This window comes from Aethalodelphis obliquidens, unplaced genomic scaffold (assembly GCF_003676395.1).
Source record: "Aethalodelphis obliquidens isolate GAN/ISIS:26980383/991018 unplaced genomic scaffold, ASM367639v1 scaffold36, whole genome shotgun sequence".
NCBI lineage: Eukaryota > Metazoa > Chordata > Mammalia > Artiodactyla > Delphinidae > Aethalodelphis > Aethalodelphis obliquidens.
In genome coordinates this window covers 18,678,090-18,697,190 of record NW_020837980.1, presented here as the reverse complement: position 1 = coordinate 18,697,190, position 19,101 = coordinate 18,678,090, and the positions used below count along the sequence as shown (strand labels likewise).

Below are 19,101 nucleotides of genomic sequence, written 5' to 3'. Positions count from 1 at the left end.
AAACTTTTTTTTTTCCTACCTGACATTTCAGAAAGAAAAAGATTGCTCAGCAAAATATTTTCCAAATTTCTAACCTGATGATTTTTCCACTCAACACTTTATACAAAGAGCTAGGTACAGATGGCAATTTGCTGGGTCTGTGTAATATTCAGGCCTGGTCCTCACCCATTCCCTAGAGCCCACTCCATTCCTGTATAAACAAAGTGGTTTCAACAAGGCCTTAGGAAATGTCTCCAGTGTTTACCATTTGCAAATATGGAATCTATTAAATCATGTTTTTAACTCAATAAACATCTACTTTGCATGCATCACTGTTTTAAGCTAAAGAAGAATTAGAAAACGGAGGGTAATGGCCCTGTTCCCTAGCACAATAAAGAAGACGTAATTTAGAAACTTTTATTTAGCATGAAAAACTAACCATAGATACGTAGAAGGACAGAGTATTAGGGATGAAGTGTCGTGATCTTTAATTTTTTTCATATTGCTCAGGAAAAGAAAAAAACAAAGACGAAGTAGATATGGTAAAATGTCAGTTGCTGATTCTAGATGGTGTCTGGGTATATATTTTTTTCTTACTTTTCTGTATGTTTGAAAATTTATGTAATGTAAAAAAAGAAAAAAAACTTAACCATAAAGACCATTTATAAAACTATACAAAAGATAATTTCAGGGGGATACAGGGTTCATTCTCTGTTACCTGAGCTAAGGGTTTAGGTTATTATTGGAGTTGGTAAGTAAGAATTGAAACCGAGGTGTAAGCCTAGAGGCCCTCAGAGGCCGGGCCGGTAATGGGAATGAGTGAAGCTGGCTGTCCATGTTCAGGTAGCGGTTGAGAGAGCAGGAGAACACACGCCTCATTTAAAGCATCTACAATTAAAAAAAAAAAAATTTTAATGTGCATTCAGAGTAAAAACAATTCGGAGGCCTGGCAGCACGTGGTCTTCTGAAAATGAAAATAATTACCACCTCTAAATTTACCCAGCTTTCTGTCCTCCCTCTTCCTTTTATCAGAAGATATAGGAGTGGGTCAGTCATCAAAATGGGGGAGACGGGTTCCTGACACTTGAGAGTGATGGGAAAACTTTGTACTCGTTGCCTGTAGGATTGGCCTGTCTTGCCATAGCTCTGTAGCTTCAGGAGTAGAAAAAGTGGCCCGTCTTTTTCTCTCTGTCTTGCTCCTTCTGTGTTCTAGAGCAGGATTTGTGGCAGATTTTCAGAGATTCCTGTGAGTCTAAGGAGCACATTCTGATGATAGACCCACGTCCCTGGGCTTTGTTTTTAGGTGATTTGGGGGAGGGTGCAATTGTGCTTTAAGAGGGTGATTGGAAGTGTAATTTCTTTGACTTTGGAGTTGGCTGGGCAGCTTGATTTGAACACCGTAGTGTGCCTTCTAGACTTGGCAACTTTCCCCCCACTTCCCCCACCTTTTTCTTTTTAAGAGGAAGAGTCAGGGTTTTGGTTTGAGAGCTAACGCTGGGCTTGGGGCCCTCTGCTTCAGGCCTCTGGTGACCTGGGCTGGCCCTGCAGCTTTCCGCCTTGCCGCTCTTCAGTGCAGCCTCTGGAAATCTTCCTCACTCACCTGGGAGGAGCAGATGCGGACTGAGACCACGCCTCCCTCCGAAGTATACGTGGAGAAGACAGAGTAGGGACCCCGAGAAGCCTTTTTTCCTCCTAAAGTCTCCCTCAGCTCACTCTTCCCTTGGAATTCCAGCAACAGAGCTGCATCCTCTTAGCCTAGTCGGAGAACCTTTTATGTACCAGGTGCTGTAATGCACGGGATAAAAAGTAAAACATGGTCCCTGTTCTCCAGCAGCTCACAGTTTGTTAGGCTTTTAATCACCTTGGAGAAGATACTGTTTGAAGGTACATCCAGCCATATAGGCCCTGGTGAGCATGAAAGATAGGGAACTGGTTTTGACGGACAGAGTTGGGGATATTTGGGGTGGGGAAGGGGAGAGAACACCCAAGAGGACATCACTGATAGATGAGAAGGACCTTGGCTGCTTTTTGTTAAAATGACTTTATTTATGTGAACATTTTAGAAAGGGAAAGACATTCATATGGTTTTAAAAATGTTAAAAGTATACTCTGAAATTCTCCCTCCCTACCCTTGTTCTCCAACTGTCTCGTTCTTGGAGTCATTCCAGAGTTTCTTTATGACAATGCAAGTAAATATGAATATATGTTTTTATTTATTTGTACCCCTCCCCAATTTTTACACAGTGGTAGCACACCCCATACACTATTCTATATACCTTTCTTTTATTTTTAATAAATTTATTTGTTTATTTTTGGCTGCATTGGGTCTTCGTTGCTGCACACAGGCTTTCTCTACTTGCGGCGAGCAGGGGCTACTCTTCGTTGTGGTACGCGGGCTTCTCATTGTGGTGGCTTCTGTTGTTGTGGAGCACGGGCTCTAGGCGTGCAGGCTTCAGTAGTTGTGGTGTGAGGGCTCAGAAGTTGTGGCTCGCGGGCTCTAGAGCGCAGGCTCAGTAGTTGTGGCGCATGGGCTTAGTTTCTCCGCGGCATGTGGGAACTTCCCGGACCAGGGCTCGAACCTGTGTCCCCTGCATTGGCAGGCAGATTCTTAACCACTGCGCGACCAGGGAAGTCTGTGCCTTCCTTTTATTACTTAATATCTTAGGGAGATTCTTCCATGTGAGTACGTACCTTCCTCATTCTTTTCTGTGGTCACATAATTCCATTTATGGATGTTCCTTGATTAATTATCAAGCTCCCTACTGATGGATACTGAGGCGTTTGCTTAGCTTCTACTATTACAGTCACTGCTACAGTGAATACTCTTATACATAAGTATATGTCATTTAGCATGTGTGCTAATGTATATATAAATTCCTAGTAGAGAAATTGCTGCATTAGAGACTTCATGCGTTTGTAATTTTGATACCTTTGCCAACTCACCCTCCGTGGCAGTAACAACTTACATAAAAATCAGCAATGCCTGTTTCCTTATAGTTCCACCTGGAGAGTTTTTATCACACTCTTGGATTTTTACCTATTTGATAGGTGTAATATGGGCTTGAGGTGAAGCTTTAATTTCTGTTTTTCTTATTATGAGTGAGGTTCTGCATCTTAGAGTTGAGGCCTTGGTATTTACTTCTCTGTGAAACGCCATTCACATCCTCTGTCTGTCTTTCTTTTGCTGAATTTCTTCTTGCCAATTTCTAGGAGCTCTTTATCCAATAGGAAGCTTACCCTTTGTGATATGAGTAGCAGTGGGTTTTTTTGTTTGTTTGTTGTTGTTGTTTTTAACTTATATTGTTTTTGCCATGAGGAATCTTGTTTTCTATCTTGCTGGATATATCAGTGTTTCCTTTATGGCCTTTGCGTTATCCTGGCCCACTGTTGGTGGCACAGAATCATTTGTTCCTCTCCCCACATTGCCTCCTCACTCTTTTTTTTTTTTTTTTTGTCTGTGCTGCACGGCTTGCAGGATCTCAGTTCCTGGACCAGGGGTTGAACCCGGGCCACAGCAGTGAAAGCACCAAATCCTAAGCACTAGACTAGCAGAGAACTCCCCGTTCTCACTCTTCTTCTACTTCAGTCCTCGATTGACAGCAAAAAGCTGTTCCTTTCTTCCGAAGGCTGCACTCCTGGAACTGTGTTCTTTGTCAGTAGTAGGGTAGCCCTTGATAATTTGGTTAGGAGATTTTGGTGGTCTGAAAAGCCCCCCATTTGCTAGGTTACGGGCACTCTAGAAAACAGTTTGACCGTTTCTCATAAAACTAAACACGCAGTTGTCATGCGACCCAGCAATTGCACTGTTGGGCATTTATCCCAGAGAAAGGAAAACTTACGTTTACGCAAAAACCTGTACGACAGCTGTATAGCAGCTTCGTTTGTCATGTCGCCAAACTGGAAACAACCCAAATGGCCTTCAGTGGGTGAATGGTTAACCAAACTCTGGGATGTACATACTGTGGGATACTACTTAGAAATAAAAGGAACAAACTACTGATACATGCAACAACTTAGAGGAATCTCTAAGGTATTGGGTAACATCTTACGGAAAAACCCGATGAACTTTTTGGCCAACCCAATATTATGTTGGGTGAAAAAAATCCCAAAAGGTTTACATGTTAGATTATTCCGTTTTTGAACATTTTTGAAATGACAAAATTTTATTGATTTATTTATTTAACTCTCTTTTATTCTTTTTTGTTTTTAATTAAATTTATTTATTTTATTTTTGGCTGCGTTGGGTCTTCATTGCTGCCCACGGGCTTTCTCTAGTTGCGGCGACCAGGGGCTACTCTTTGTTGTGGTATGCAGGCTTCTCATTGCGGTGGCTTCACTAGTTGTGGAGCACGGGCTCTAGGTGCGTGGGCTTCGGTAGCTGTGGCTCGTGGGCTCCAGAGCACAGGCTCAGTAGTTGTGGTGCACGGGCTTAGTTGCTTCGCGGCATGTGGGATCTTCCTGGACCAGGGCTTGAACCCGTGTCCCCTGCACTGGCAGGCGGATTCTTAACCACTGTGCCACCAGGGAAGCCCCTGAAATGACAAAATTTTAGAAATGGTGAACAGATTAGTGGAGGATTGGGGAAGGCATCCCAAGACAGACTTTGATGTGGGCGAGTTCATCCTGATGGTGTGCAGCGCACGTGCTGTCGTGTTTATTTCAGAGGACCTGTGTTGTGCCATTGGCTCTGGTGTGAGGTTACTGCTCTCAGCGGGGTGGGGAGTGCCTGAGAGCCCCAGGGCCCTGCTAGGGATTCTCTGAAGTCAGAACTATTTTCACAGTAATACTTAGACATTTGCTAATTACTCTCACTCTCTTACAAGTGTAAAGTGGAGTTTTTCAGAGGCTACATGATGTGAAATAGCAACAGATTAAATGCAGAAGCAAGTCTGAGAATCCAGCTGTTTTCTGTGAAGCCAAGACATTTAAAAGACTTACAAAAATGTAAACGAGTGCCACTCTTCTCACTTTTTTGTTTTGGGGAGTAGAGTTATTTTCTTTAAAATATGTTATTTATGTTAACATGTAATGGGATTATTAATTTTTAAAATGACTTAATAAATATTCAAGAATTTTCTGTTTTAATTTTTAACAGAAGAATATTGATTTAAACTACATACACAAGTGCTCTTTGGGGGTCCTCAGTAATTTCTGAGAGGGTAAAGGGGTCCTGACACCAGAAAGTTTGTGAACCTTCAGGGTGACAGTAAGCACTTGACCAGAAGTCAGGAGGCTTGAGTTCTAGTCAGGACTTTGCTGTGTGACCCTGAGCACGTCATTTAGCCTCTTCCATTGGTATTTCATCTTTTGTAAATGCTAATAATTATCCGGTTCTACACACCTTAAAGAAAGGGAAGATAATTCTGTGTGAAAGGCTCTGAAAATATAACGTCCTGTTCAAATTTAAGGGAATTTAATAGTTACACAACTAAACTGATGTTGAAAGAAAATGTAAAGGTTGAGGCTTATGGTGTGTTAGTGGACATCCTGTTCACCTTTTAAATGTTTTCCTTTTTGCATCTCCTCCTAACAGTTTCCATATATATATACACTCTTTCTGTTTCTCAGACAACCATTTTAATTAGTTAAAGGAATTAAGTAGGTGCATCTTCCAGATTTTTCAGTCAAGAGGGGGTTTATACTCCTGATGCTTTAAAGTAGTGCCGTAAGGTCAGGTGCTCTGTCTTGGAGAAATCACTTATTATGTGACTTTAGGAAAGTTACTTAACCTCGCGGCGTCTTGGGTTCCTCGCCTATAAAACGGGGCTAATAATAATTTACTTTCCTGAGCGATTATATGAAAAGTGATGCACAGGAGGCGCTGTGCCACGTGCTTGGCACATAAGATGCTCCGTAAATGGTAGTTGCTGTGATTGTCACAGGTATATGACAAAAGATGCAAGATTACATTTAAGCCTCTCACCCTACCTTCAGTGAACTTGTTATTAAGCTACTTTATTCACAAGCTTATTAGTAATTTCCATCTCATTTGGTTTTATTCTTTTTTTGCTTTCAAGGGCTGTTGAGTGGCCAGACTTCTCCAACCAACACCAGACTGGAGAAGTTGGATTCTCAGCAGGTGCTGCAGCTCTGCCTCCGTTATCAGGATCACCTCCGTCAGTGTGCAGAGGCTGTTGCTTTTGATCAGAACGCTTTGGTCAAACGAATCAAAGAGGTAACTTATTGTGAGAAAATATCATGGCTGACTCAATCTTGTGCCTCCCTGTGACTCCTGAGTCCTTTTCTCCTGGGGTGTAGAGCCAATGATCCCAACTTTCTGGGAAATAGTCATTTTCTATCTAAGTGTCTTGACATCTGTCCCCATTGCTTTGAGAAGATTGTCTTTCCCAGCAGTGGAATGTGATGGTGGAAAAGAGTGGTCCACGGAGTAGACTAATCTGGAGTTTGAATCCTGGTTCACCACTTATTTGCTTGGGAAAGTTACTTCACTTCTCTTGGTCTCAGTTTTCCTCATCTGAAAAATGGGTCTAACCGTAGTAATCGACCCGCAGGGTTGAGTGAATATTAAATTGCTTAGTGTTAACTGTTATTAGTATATGTGAAGTCCTGCCATACTGATTTGCTTTGGCTAACATTAATTGATTTCAACCCTTTCCTGCATGTAATTTATATTTTGTTTTCCAGTCGGGTATCAGTTCTTTGAGAGCAGGAGCCCTGACATCTCCCTCAATTATATTTTTCACTGTGTTAGCAGGAAAAGCTCAGTGATTCTTATTGGTTGGATAGAAACAATTATGCCTACTAAACCCACAGGGTTTTTGTGAGGAAAGACACAAGATAATTCATGTGAAAGTACTTAGTAAATGAAAGAGTGTGGTACACATGTTGAATAATTATGAATAGCAGAAAGTAGGTACTCTTTTAAGCATTTAAATATATCACTGATTGGGCCACTGCATGGCACAGCTCTGGGAGCACCAAGGTATAAGTAAATACGTTTTCCAAAGTTTTCAATCAAGAAGGGATTTCTGTTCTGTTACCTTGAAGTAATGTCATAAAAAGAAAAGGTCAGGAGCTGTATCGTGGAGAAACCACTTATGTGAATGGCACTGCCTGGAGTTTAACAAAATAGTCCTGATCATTGACTCTGGAAGAGAAGGTAGACATGAGGAAATACACGAGGAAAGGGTGGAGAATCACTGCAATTAATGATCAGTTTGTAATCTCAAGGATGTAGTATGTCTATAACTAAGTAGTCATTAGTTATACTGATAGATTTAAATTTGTCAACACCTCCAATATTTTACTACTTACCTTTCATAAAATGTTGTATGCATGTATGCTTCTCTCATGGACTAAATACTTTTATATGGAAAACTATTAAATATGACCTTTTATTTTGGTTGGCATCTATGTGGCCTTTCAGATACTATATTTATTTTACTACGTTATGATCTGAAGAGCTTAAGTCCCGAACATGACTATGCATTGGATTATATGAATTATTATTATTGGATTTTGTTTCTTTGAATACTGAATTCTCCTCTCCCCCAGTAGGTCTAGGACATGGTCTGCGAATCATTATTTTAATAAACTTACCAAATGATACTAACGCCATTCTCCGTTACCTGGGATTTGGGAACCACTGGTCTAGAGCATTGTTTTCCAAAATAAGTTCCATAAAACTAGTTCCATGTAAAGAAGGTCAGACTTTCTGCATATTTCATAACCACCCTTGGAAAGTCACAATGCATGTTATCTTATTTAAAAGTTCTTAGGAATCTTACAGTAAAGAAAATCAACACTTTTCAAACTCATTTGATTTCGGAACCCTTATCTTAGGTAACATCTATTAACATCTTATAGAAATAGTGCTTTTTAGAGCATCCTTTGGGAAAATGCTTTTGTGGATGTAAGACCTTATCATTTTTGACTCTGCTAGAAATTAATTATGATATTAACTTTCATAAGATTTTAGAATAAATCAGCTTTTTAATGCTTCCTGTCTTCTTTTTGAAAGGTCCTCTACTCCATTCCTGTCATTTCATAGTTAGGAAAGTGTGGTACAGAAAGATTAAGTGACTAATTCATTGCCAAGGAGCTGGGGAAAGTATTTCGTAGCTGGTAGTACCAGACAGAGCTCATTATACCACATTTTCAGGACTCCAGAGCAGTGTTTTTTGGCCCTGAATGAGTGTTAGAATCACCTGGGAATTCTCTCCTCCAATATATATGACGGAAAATTTTACACACACACTGAAGTAGACAGATACCCTTCCTGTCCTCATTGCCCAGCTACTACAGATATCAGCTTGTGAAGACTCCTGTTTCATCCACACCCGACTCCCTCCCTGCCATCTTCCTAACTGGTCTGTGTTGCAGGAAATCTCAGGCGTATCATTTCATTCATGAGTATTTAAGTATGCATCTTTAAAAATAAAGGACTCCTTTAAAAACCTTTTTAATTTGAATTCCTTTTAGACTTAGAGAAAAGTCACAAACATAATTCAGAGAGTTCCTGTATGCTTCTCACACAGCTTCCTCTGAAGTGAGCATCTTACAAAACCTTAGCCCAAAGACAAAACCAGGAAATTAACATTGGTACAATACCATTAACTAAACAGAGACCTTATTTGAATTTCACCAGTTTTTCCACTAACGAAAGACTCCTTCTCAAAAACACAGCCAGAGTGCCCTTATCGTACCTAAAAGATTACCTTAATTCATTCAGTATAGCTGAGATGCTTTGAAGAAAATACTGATGTGTAGATCTCACTCCATAGCAATTAAATGGAAATCTTGGAAGGCTGGGTTGGTGGGAAGGAAGCTGGGCATTGATTGGTGTTCATGAACGTGCTCTAGATCAGGGGTCCCCGACCCCCGGGCCCCTGTTGGGAATGGGGCCTCACAGCAGGAGATGAGCGGCAGGAAAGCGAGCGAAGCTTCCTCTGCCAACTCCGCATCGCTCCCCATCGCTCGCATTACGGCCTGAAACATAACCACCCCACCACGGGTCCATGGAAAAATTGTCTTCCACGAAACAGGTCCCTGGTGCCAAAAAGGTTGGGGACCACTGCTCTCGAGGATTCTCACGTGTGACCAGGGTTGAGCACCAGTGCTGTGGAGCATTCATTGAAAACAAAATGGTTGTTTTTTTTTTTTTTTTGCGGTACGCGGGCCTGTCACCGCTGTGGCCTCTCCTGCTGCGGAGCACAGGCTCCGGACGTGCAGGCTCAGCGGCCATGGCTCACGGGCCCAGCCACTCCGCGGCATGTGGGATCTTCCCGGACAGGGCCACGAACCTGTGTCCCCTGCATCGGAAGGCAGACTCTCAACCACTGCACCACCAGGGAAGCCCTGAAAACAAAATTTTAAACTGAGTTTAAAATTCTGCTTGAGGAAGCTTGGGATTCACTTTGAGCCATCAGTAGTGACCCAGGATTGTTACCAAACGGAGAACAGCACTCCCGGTATGGGCAGTACCTTGGTAGTTCTCTTAGGGCCGAGGAGGTGAACACTGCTTTAGATTCTTCACTGAAGACCTGTCTTCTCTGTTGGTGCAAACTCCTGAAACATACACAGCCATGTGCGCTCAACTTCAAACCTAAGGGTTGAAATTAGTCACTTCCAAGTGAATAAAGCAGAGGATGTAGTTTTGATCAAACACCAACTCTCTGATATTATTCCAGATGTTTCCTGGAAGTTGAGTTGCAAGTGTGCGGAAGTAACATAATGCTATATGTGTTGAAAAGTCAGGGAACTTAATAACCGTGGAGAATGTGTGTTAGTGGAAGTAGAACCCGGGTCAAACAGAGGCCCAGAAAGCTTCAGCACTTGCGATCACTTACATTTGGATCAAAGGGAAACGTGGCTGTTAACAGTTTCTGATTCAGAGAGAAGAAAATCAAGGAGTTAGCTGAGCTTTCCTATTGCTAAATTTGGATGATGCTTTTGAATAAAAAGTTGATGTTTTACAAATTTCTGTGTAAGAGAGGCGTGGAAGCTAGGGATGGTCTTCCTTCACACCAGAGTCTTGTACACGGACCACTAGTTTCCTCAGTGGCTTCAGGGTGACCCTCAGCCAACCAGCCAGCATGGCTGAGCAGCTACTGCTGACCAACGTAGTGTGAGGTCCTTTAAGGGTTACAGAGAAACGTGACTGGTCCCTGCTCGCTGAGAGCTTAGTCTGGGCGAGGGCATGAAGGTCCACAGAACAGTAAGGTGAAGGATACAGTGCCATCAGTGGAGAGTGCTCAGTTGTGGTTCCCAGCTGAAGTCCTAGGAGAGTTAAAGATCGGGATATCCTGGGATACAGCGGGTGAGGCTGAAGCCACGTCGTGAAGGACAACCGGGATTTGGAAAATGAATGGCGAGAAAGCGGAGAGCGCGGCTGGCTGCAGGAACAGCTGGGAGTCTCGGAAGAAAATTAAGTTCGGGGCTTCCGGGGACAGTGGAGAAGCTAAGTTTGTTCCAAGAAATTTCTCCATTAAGAGCCACAGATGTTGGAGCTGGAAGGACCTCAGAGACCTTCTGGTCCAGGACCCTCATGACACACAGATGCAGAAATCGAAGCCTGTTAGAGAAAGTAAGCAATTAATCCGTGGTCACAGAGGAAGATAGAGGCTGAAACTATAGAATTAAAAGTGGATGAAAGGGGCTTCCCTGGTGGCGCAGTAGTTGAGAGTCCGCCTGCTGATGCAGGGGACACGGGTTCATGCCCCGGTCCGGGAAGATCCCACATGCCGCAGAGCAGCTGGGCTCGTGAGCCATGGTCGCTGAGCCTGCGCGTCCGGAGCCTGTGCTCCGCAACGGGAGAGGCCACAACAGTGAGAGGCCCGCATAACGCGCAAAAAAAAAAAAAAAAAGTGGATGAAGGACTTCCCTGGTGGCGCAGTGGTTGAGAGTCTGCCTGCGGATGCAAGGACACGGGTTCGTGCCCTGGTCCGGGAAGATCCCACATGCCGCGGAGCGGCTGGGCCCGTGAGCCATGGCTGCTGAGCCTGCGCGTCCGGAGCCTGTTCTCCGCAACGGGAGAGGCCACAACAGTGAGAGGCCTGCGTACCGCAAAAAAAAAAAAAGTGGATGAAGATTGGGACTTCCCTGGTGGCACAGTGGTTAAGAATCCGCCTGCCAGTGCAGGGGACACGGGTTTGGGCCCTGGTCCGGGAAGATCCCACATGCCGTGGAGCAACTAAGCCTGTGTGCCACAACTACTGAGCCTGTGCTCTAGAGCCCATGAGCCACAACTACTGAGCCCGTGAGCCACAACTACTGAGCCTGCGAGCCACAACTACTGAAGTCCATGTGCCAAGAGCCTGTGCTCCACAACAGGAGAAGCCACCGCAATGAGAAGCCTGCTCAGTGCAACGAAGAGTAGCCCCCGCTCTCTGCACCTAGAGAAAGCCTGCGTACAGCAACAAATACCCAAGGCAGCCAAAAATAAAAATTAATAAATTAATTAATTATTTTTTAAGTGGATGAAGATCAAAGGAGGTTTAGGGTGTTTTTTGCAGGTGGTATATTTGAATGTGCTTCCGGGTTGAGGGGAAGAGATGGAAGAGAAGAGATGGAGGGTGAAGGATAGAAAGGGGATTCTGAGAGTGAGGTCTCTGAGGCAGCAGGAGAGGGGGGACTTAGAGCCCTGAGGGCATTTGTTTTGAGAGAACAGGGAAGCCCTAGGCAGGTTTTTAAGAGGATGCCTGCCACAGACCAGTCGCGGCTAGGAGCCTGTGTATTCTCTCTGAAGGAGAGGGGAGGTCACTTGTTGAGAGTGACTGTCGGGTAGGGGTACAGTTGTGAGTACCAGAGTCACTGAAGGCTCAGCTGAGGTGGGGGAACTTGGACCTTGATTTTGTGGGCACTTCTGCATAGTGGTTCTGAGTATGAACGCCAGAGCCTCACTGCCTGAGTTCAAACCCTGGCACTGCCTCTAGCTGTGTGACCTTGAGCAGGTTACTTGATTCTTCTAAGCTTCGGTTTCCTCTTCTGTTACATGGGGATAAGAATACTAGTCTACTGCAGAAAGGTTCTCGTGAGGGTTAAATGAGTTACTCTATGTAAAGTATGGGACCATGTCTGCCATGTAGTAAACACTATGGTGTTAGCGCTCGTTACTGTTTTAAATAAAAATGATGACTAATAGAAAAAAATAACAACAACAAAAAATAATGACTGATAGGGAAAAGCCTAACCTTATTGCTGTGAGCTGGCCTGTGTGAAGTTTCTTGATACCAGTAGCAGCCTAAATATTGGCTCCTTTTAAGCTCTACTCTCAACAGCCTGAGTGTCACGAAGGACTAACTGCAGGCAAGACCCATCGTTTACAGCCCAGGTTGCAAGCCCTGCGTGATTTCTTTCATGCCACAGATGTGTGCTTTCTGGCATTTCTGTAGTTAATTTAACTGTGTATTCTGCTATGTGAAGAGCAAAGTGGTGGCTGGGGACCGTGGATGGTGAGAAACGGGAAACTGGACGGCAGCACGTGGTGAGTCCTCGGCTTCTGGGCTGTGGATGCCTTGCCTCTTATCGTTCATGTGATTTCTGTGATGTCGCGTCATTTCTAGTTAAGGGTTCAAGTTGGCAGGCAGACACTTTCAGTTTTAGGTCACATCTGCCATTGAAATCCGGGTTACTGAAAGGTAAAGGAGAAAAGAACGTGCGTCTTTCAATTGTGCGGGCTTTTCACCAGCGCGGGGGCAGGAGGCAGGTGGCAAACGCACAGCCCGAGGAAGACATCGTTGATACGTCTGGACTGGCTCTGGTGGCTGACCTGGGTCTTGTTTCATCCTTACTCTGGTTGCTATCAATGGGTAAATATAGTCATGGTTTAGAATACCTTCCTAACTAACTAAGATGAAGCCGTGAGGTTAATTTTATTACAGTTGCTATGTGCTTGCTTAAAGGCCTTGAGACTAAACTCATGAGTGATTCTGGTAGCCTCTGTGTGTTTCATTGTTAGGTGTGCTGATAGCATGCTGTCGTAGCATTAACCAATGTGAAACCTTGAATTGGAGGTTCAGATGGACACATAAGAGTTGCAGTCCTTAGCAAGCCACGTGATTTCCTGGGATTATAAAGACACCCTCAAGTTTCTCTAATTCAGCCCTTTCATGGCACAAATGAAGAAAACAAGGGTTCCTGAGTTTATTTGGAATTTGTCCTAGGTTTTTCTCCTAGTTAATGACTAAGATGATAGAAGACAAATCTTCCTGATTGCTGTCCTGTCATCTACTCTACCATACTACTTATGTTCTACTTTTGTGGAATCTTAGCATTGCGTTTTTCTTCCTTTTTCATGCGTTAGGCTCTCAACTAGTGTTGGAAGGAGTGAGCTACCGTTCATGGGCCTGCACACAGAGCTGGGCAGGGATTTCTTTCAGTGGACAAAACTGTAATGTTTAAGACCCAGCTGGAGCCATTTTCCAAGTATTTGACCTGACTTCCTGTACCGTGTTTCCTCCCATGGGGCTGGGGGAGAGGCTGACCAAGGTTAAATGAGTTTCTCACAGTTTGCACAGAGAGTCAGTGTTTGAACTGACGTTAGCATTCACTCTGAGCCCCTTCAGTGAAAAGCCAGGTTCGTGAGCCGTTGGCCAGGTGAGGCTGTTACCCCGCCTGCCACCTTGAACCGAATCTCCTTTAAATGACAATGTTGTTAGACTCCTGTTGCTGCTTTTAAACATACCCTGGCATTGGTCACTGCTTGCTTGACTTCACATTGTAAAATGGGTTGGGAGTGTTTAAAACTACAAAGTTTGAACAAGAACACTGAGCTGTTGGGCTTTTTTTTGCCGAGATACTGAGGGCAAGGCATTTCAGGAACATTCGGGGTTTCCTTTCTATCTTACAAATTACTCTGGTGTGAATTTCAAGTTGAGTCCTTAGAACACAGAGTTGTCCCCCCTTCTTGTCCTTTGGGTAGCCTTTCTTTTTGGTAAGAAGTACAGCTGGTCCCTTGAGTGGCAGGAACTCCAGATGGGGGATTGGACTCAATTCTAGTTCGTCTGGCTGTAAGGTATGCTATGCTGTACAGCGCTTCCTCGGGCCTGGGCCCACACTTGCACCAGCGCTGTCCTGCCACAAGGCAGAAATCCTGGAGGAGGGCCCAGTCGAGTTTATTACTTGCCTGTTGGAAATGTAGGCTTGTATTTTTTGGCGAGGCATAAGCAAAACCCAATTATTCGACTGCCCTGAGATTTACCTCCATTCACGTTCTGGATACGGACATGAAACGTGTGAACAGCAGCCCCATTTCCCACCTGCCCTAGACATGCCCCTGGACAGCTGGCTCTGCCAGCTTTCCCAGTACTGGCTGCGTGTGCCAGGTACTTGAGCCCCTGTCCCCCTCCCTCCCCCGGCTCCTTTCCAGCCTGCGAGGGTAGCCCATGTTAGAGGCCCCTTCAGCTGAACTGCAATCTGTAAGCCAGCAGGTGAGCAGTATTAAGGGCACGTGGTTATAGAACTGGAAGTAGGGCCGGGAAAAGAGATTCCCTATCCTGTGTCTCTTTCAGTGAAGAAAAACAAGGAATTTTAGCACATCTGAGTGTTGCTGTAATGCTTAGAACAATGCCTGGCACATAGTAGACGTGTAATAAATGCTTGTTAAATTAAATGAACAACTTAATATATTCTTCAGTTCTGTCAATATCTTTGTCATAGTGACTGATAAGCTTTCTCAGTCTATTAGAGAAAGTATAGGTTATGAGAGTTTTATTAGGTACGAGGAGGCTAGACTGCAGCTATAAATAGACTCAAAAATGTGTAATAGCTCAAATGCAAGCAAAGTTCATTTCTTGCTCATGTTCAGGGTGGATGTTTCTGGTTAGCGGGTGATTCCTCCATTGAGTTCAGGGATTCAAGGCTTCTCCCATTTTGTAGCTCTGTCATATCCAGAGACCACATTGCTGATAGCATCCAGTTGGCAGAAGGGGAAAGAGAATGGAGTAGCATAGATGGGAGCTTCTCCGGGACCAAACCTATAAATGTCACACATCACTTAGGCTAGAACTCACATGGCCACAGCTAACTCCAGAGGAGGCTGGGAAATGTAGTCTATATGTGTGCCCAGGGTTGTACTAAATTTTGAGCTACATTTTGAACATCTGTGTCATCTGTGAACTTATGTTCCTAAAATGCATCTTTAGGTCAACTTTGAGATTCACAAGGGTTGGTGCAAGGTCCCAAGGTCCCATGGTAGATTTCACTTGATTTAGGTCCTGCTGTCAGTAAAAACCAAGTGATATTAAGCAAACACTTAAGCCATTAACACTAAGTGAAAAAGCTAGTACACAACATTATATAGTTAACATGATTTCAAATATGTTAAATATCTTCTTAAAAAGATTAGAAGGAAATATGACAATTAGCTGTGGTTGCCCTTGAGTGATGCGATGACCAGTGGTATTTGTTTTTAGACTAGTTCGTTCTGTTTTCCTGTATTTTACAAACCTCTGTCTTGGACATGCATTTTTTTCCAACTTGGAATAATTCTGTTCTCTTTTCCTCACAATATATGAGCCTTATTAGGGTTCTGTCTCCTTGGCTGCAGCTTTTTGACTCACTGAGATAAGAATATGCCTTTCAGAACATGTGCCTCTACAGGTCCACTTCATTTATGAATTCATTCAGCTCTGGGCCAGGCTCTGCTCTAGGTGCTAAGGATATATCACTGAACAAAACAGACAGAATCCCTTCCTCATAGGCCTTACATTCCACTGGGGAAATAGACAGATAATAAACAAGTACAGAGCAAGCCAGGAGACTCTTCCTCAAAACTCTGTCTATACCTAAAATTTATCAAAAATCTTTTGACGAATGACAATCATAGCACCCGAGATTCTATCCATTATTAACAGTCTGTTCCTTGTCACACTTATCTGGATGTTCTGAACTAGAGGCTCATTTGCTCTCTCTGTTGTTACTTGGGAGGACACTTACAGAGCCACCATACTCCTTTTAAAAACATCTCTCATTCTTTCAGGTCTCAAGGATTCCCACAGAATTTCTCTAGGAAGTGTCCTTAGAGCTTGAGGCAACAGTTAACTTTTTTCCACCCATGTTGACAGACCGTACTTTGGTATCGTGAGATTTTATTTTATTTATTTATTTTTAAAAATATTTATTTATTTAGGCTGCACTGGGTCTTAGTTGTGGCATGCGGGATCTTCATTGAGGCATGAGGGATCTTTAGTTGTGGCATGCGGACCTCTTAGTTGCGGCATGCAGACGTCTTGGTTGTGGCATGCAGACTCTTAGTTGCAGCATGCATGTAGGATCTAGTTCCCCGACCAGCTATCAAACCCGGGCCCTCTGCACTGGGAGCACGGAGTCTTACCCACTGGACCACCAGGGAAGTCCTGGTATCGTGAGATTTTAGATGCCGTCCTGGCCTCACTCCCCAGGGCTCGTTCTGCACATGAGTAGAGAGCATGTCGTTTGTCTAAGGTCATGTGAAACAATTACTAGAGCTGCTCTTGCAGAAAGTCAAGGCGGTAGCCAACCTGCAGCCCAGAGCAAATGGGACAGTGAAGGTGTGAGTCCTCTGCAGGACTCTGAGGGGCTGTGTAATAAAGGGTTCTTTTAGGGGGTAGAAGTCCTTTCTTTCAAATGCAGCAAGACCAACAATGGAGTGATTGCAAGATGTTATTGTAGAAGCATGAGCATTCGTGGCACAATGACAATATAGTTTAGAAGTGATTTCTTCCTGCATTCTAGCGCACCTCAGCCATTTTCTTTTTATTAAAGTATAGTTGATTGACAATGTTTTGTTAGTTTTAGGAGTACAGCAGAGTGATTCAGGTATACACACACACACACACACACACACACACACACACTTTTTCAGATTCTTTTCCCTTATAGGTTATTGCAAAATATTCAGTGTAGTTCCCTGTGCTATACAGTAGGTCCTTGTTGGTTATCTATTTTATATGTAGTAGTGTGTGTATGTTCATTGCAAACTCCTAATTTATCCCTCCCCCCTTTCCCGTTTGGTAACCATAAGTTTGTTTTCTGTGTCTGTGAGTCTGTTTCTGATTTGTAAGTCAGTTCATCTGTATCATTTTTTTTAGATTCCACATATAAGTGATAGCACATGATATTTGTCTTTCTCTGTCTGACTTACTTCACTTAGTATGATAATCTCCAGGTCCATTCATGTTGCTGCAGACGGCTTTATTTCACTCTCTTTTATCAGCCATTTTCTCTTTCACCCTTGCTGATACCAAGACTCTCTGTCAGCACGTACCTGCCTTGTCATCTTGTAATCGTCATAGTTGTGTTCCGCAGAATCCACCCACTTTAGGCGTCTCTCGGGTCCCCACTCCCTCCCCACGCCCCCCGTGTGCTCCCTCCTGCTGGACTCTGCCCACCCTCCATCTCCGCCTGGTGCGTCTCTATTCCCATCTGGGTATGCCAACAGCCTGTCCAAATGCACTCCTGCTCTCACCTGGTCAGAGGGGTCTCCTGCCTCATTCCTCTCCTCGTGCCCAGGACGTGTTCGCCGGGTAAATCTGGGTGGGGAAGTGGAGTTGTCACTTCAGCTGTCTGCACGGGTTAGTGACACAGGCCTCAGGACTCTAGGCCAGGTGCACACATGTCAGGAGAGGCCACCCGGCACAGTGTTGAAGAGCACGGCCTCTGGCGTACCCTGAGATCTACCAGATGATTATGTTAGTCTTATCTCCGTCATCAGCGTCATTGTCGTCTCTTCCTGGGTATCTCTGGTTCTTTCCTCAGGCATAGGGTACAGGATTCTAGCTGTAAAATACCTACCTCCACACCACCTCCGAAGTCTGTTCTCTACTCTGAGTCAAAAAAGGGGTTATATTCATGGATAGTTTGGGTGCGTAAAGGAGGGAATTACAGGACGCCTCATTAACCCAGTTTTACATTGTTTAGTAGTCACTTTAGCTCAGGTTTTAAAATCTTGAATGTGTGGCTTAGGTCATACAAACTTACATTTATTTCCCTTTAATCTGGACATTGGGAAGGGGAATCCAGGTTACTGATGGGGCTCCCAGATTTTATTCACATCCACCCACTCCGTCTGTTACCATGGTTCCTGCTGCTTCTCTCCTAATGTAGAAGTAAGAGTGGTAACCGTAAGACTGCTGTCGTTTTTCTACATGTTTGCTATGTGCCAGGTCTAGAATAGGCATTTCATATACATTATCATCTACTTCTGACAGTTACAGAAACCAAGGTTCAGAGACCTGAAAGGAAAACCATTTAAGGTCACATGGTTATTAAATGGTAGAGTCTGAGACTCAAATCCAGATCTGAAACCCACATGTAAGACTCCAGAGCCCATGCTTTTTCTACTGTTCTTTTTCCTTTACTTCTTTATCCAAAGGCTTTTTACTTCCCAGCTCCTCTCCTTGTTTGTACCTAATGTCCTCTTTCCCTATCACCATATTCCTTTACAAGATTCCCTCCGTGGTTTCACAGCATACTTTTATATTTCAAATGCAGTCCTTAATGGGAAGCAGCCACACTTAAGGAAATAACCCTGATCACCCGACATTTACATCTTGAAGATGCCAACTCTGCCTATTTGAGGCTAACTTTCCCACACTCCCAATCGGTCACTTTTTCGAGAAAGGGATTTTTACCAGTATCTCGGAGGACCATGGTAGCAGTGAAGGTGGACAGAGGGACACCATCAGGGAAGCCAGACAGTGGTCTCGTGCTGCCCACTCCCACTCAGGAGGCCTGCAGAGAGGGGGCTTTGAGAGAGAAAGCAGAACAGGGACTTCTCAGGGAAGCAGATCTTTTAGGGTGTCTGTGGCCCCTGAACTAGTATCAATATCTTTCGTAGAGTGCAGTGAAAGTCTCCCAGGGGAGGGAAGAGTGGAATTTCTGCCCTTGAGTTTTGATTTTTACCCTGATCTTTTTCTCCTCTTGTTTTACTGCCTCTCAAGTGTCACTCTAGCCCTTTTCCAGGGGGAGGGGGGATGGGCGGGGTGTGTGTGTGAGCTGCCTGACTTTTATGTTTTGAGCTTTGGGACCCGCTTAAATAAGGTTTTGAGATTTCTTTCCTCCCTTCCTGCCTGGACATAATGCCTCCGAGGGTAAGAAGGCACATGGGGAAGTTGGACAAGTCATAAAATAATTATTGGGGCACAGTGATGCAATTCAAACTCCTGAGATCCCAGTACCTCT

The 19,101-nt window shown here is 44.0% G+C and overlaps 1 protein-coding gene across 2 annotated transcripts in view; it reads left to right on the top strand.

Moving 5' to 3' along the window:
- The window catches only part of BORCS5 (BLOC-1 related complex subunit 5), a 97,816-nt gene that overhangs the window by 59,150 nt on the left and 19,565 nt on the right, over positions 1-19,101 (top strand). For both annotated transcript variants that reach the window (XM_027129579.1, XM_027129578.1), the window contains exon 3: positions 5,997-6,154. In XM_027129579.1, the coding sequence (XP_026985380.1) occupies positions 5,997-6,154 (158 nt within the window). The remainder of the gene's footprint in view (positions 1-5,996; positions 6,155-19,101) is intronic.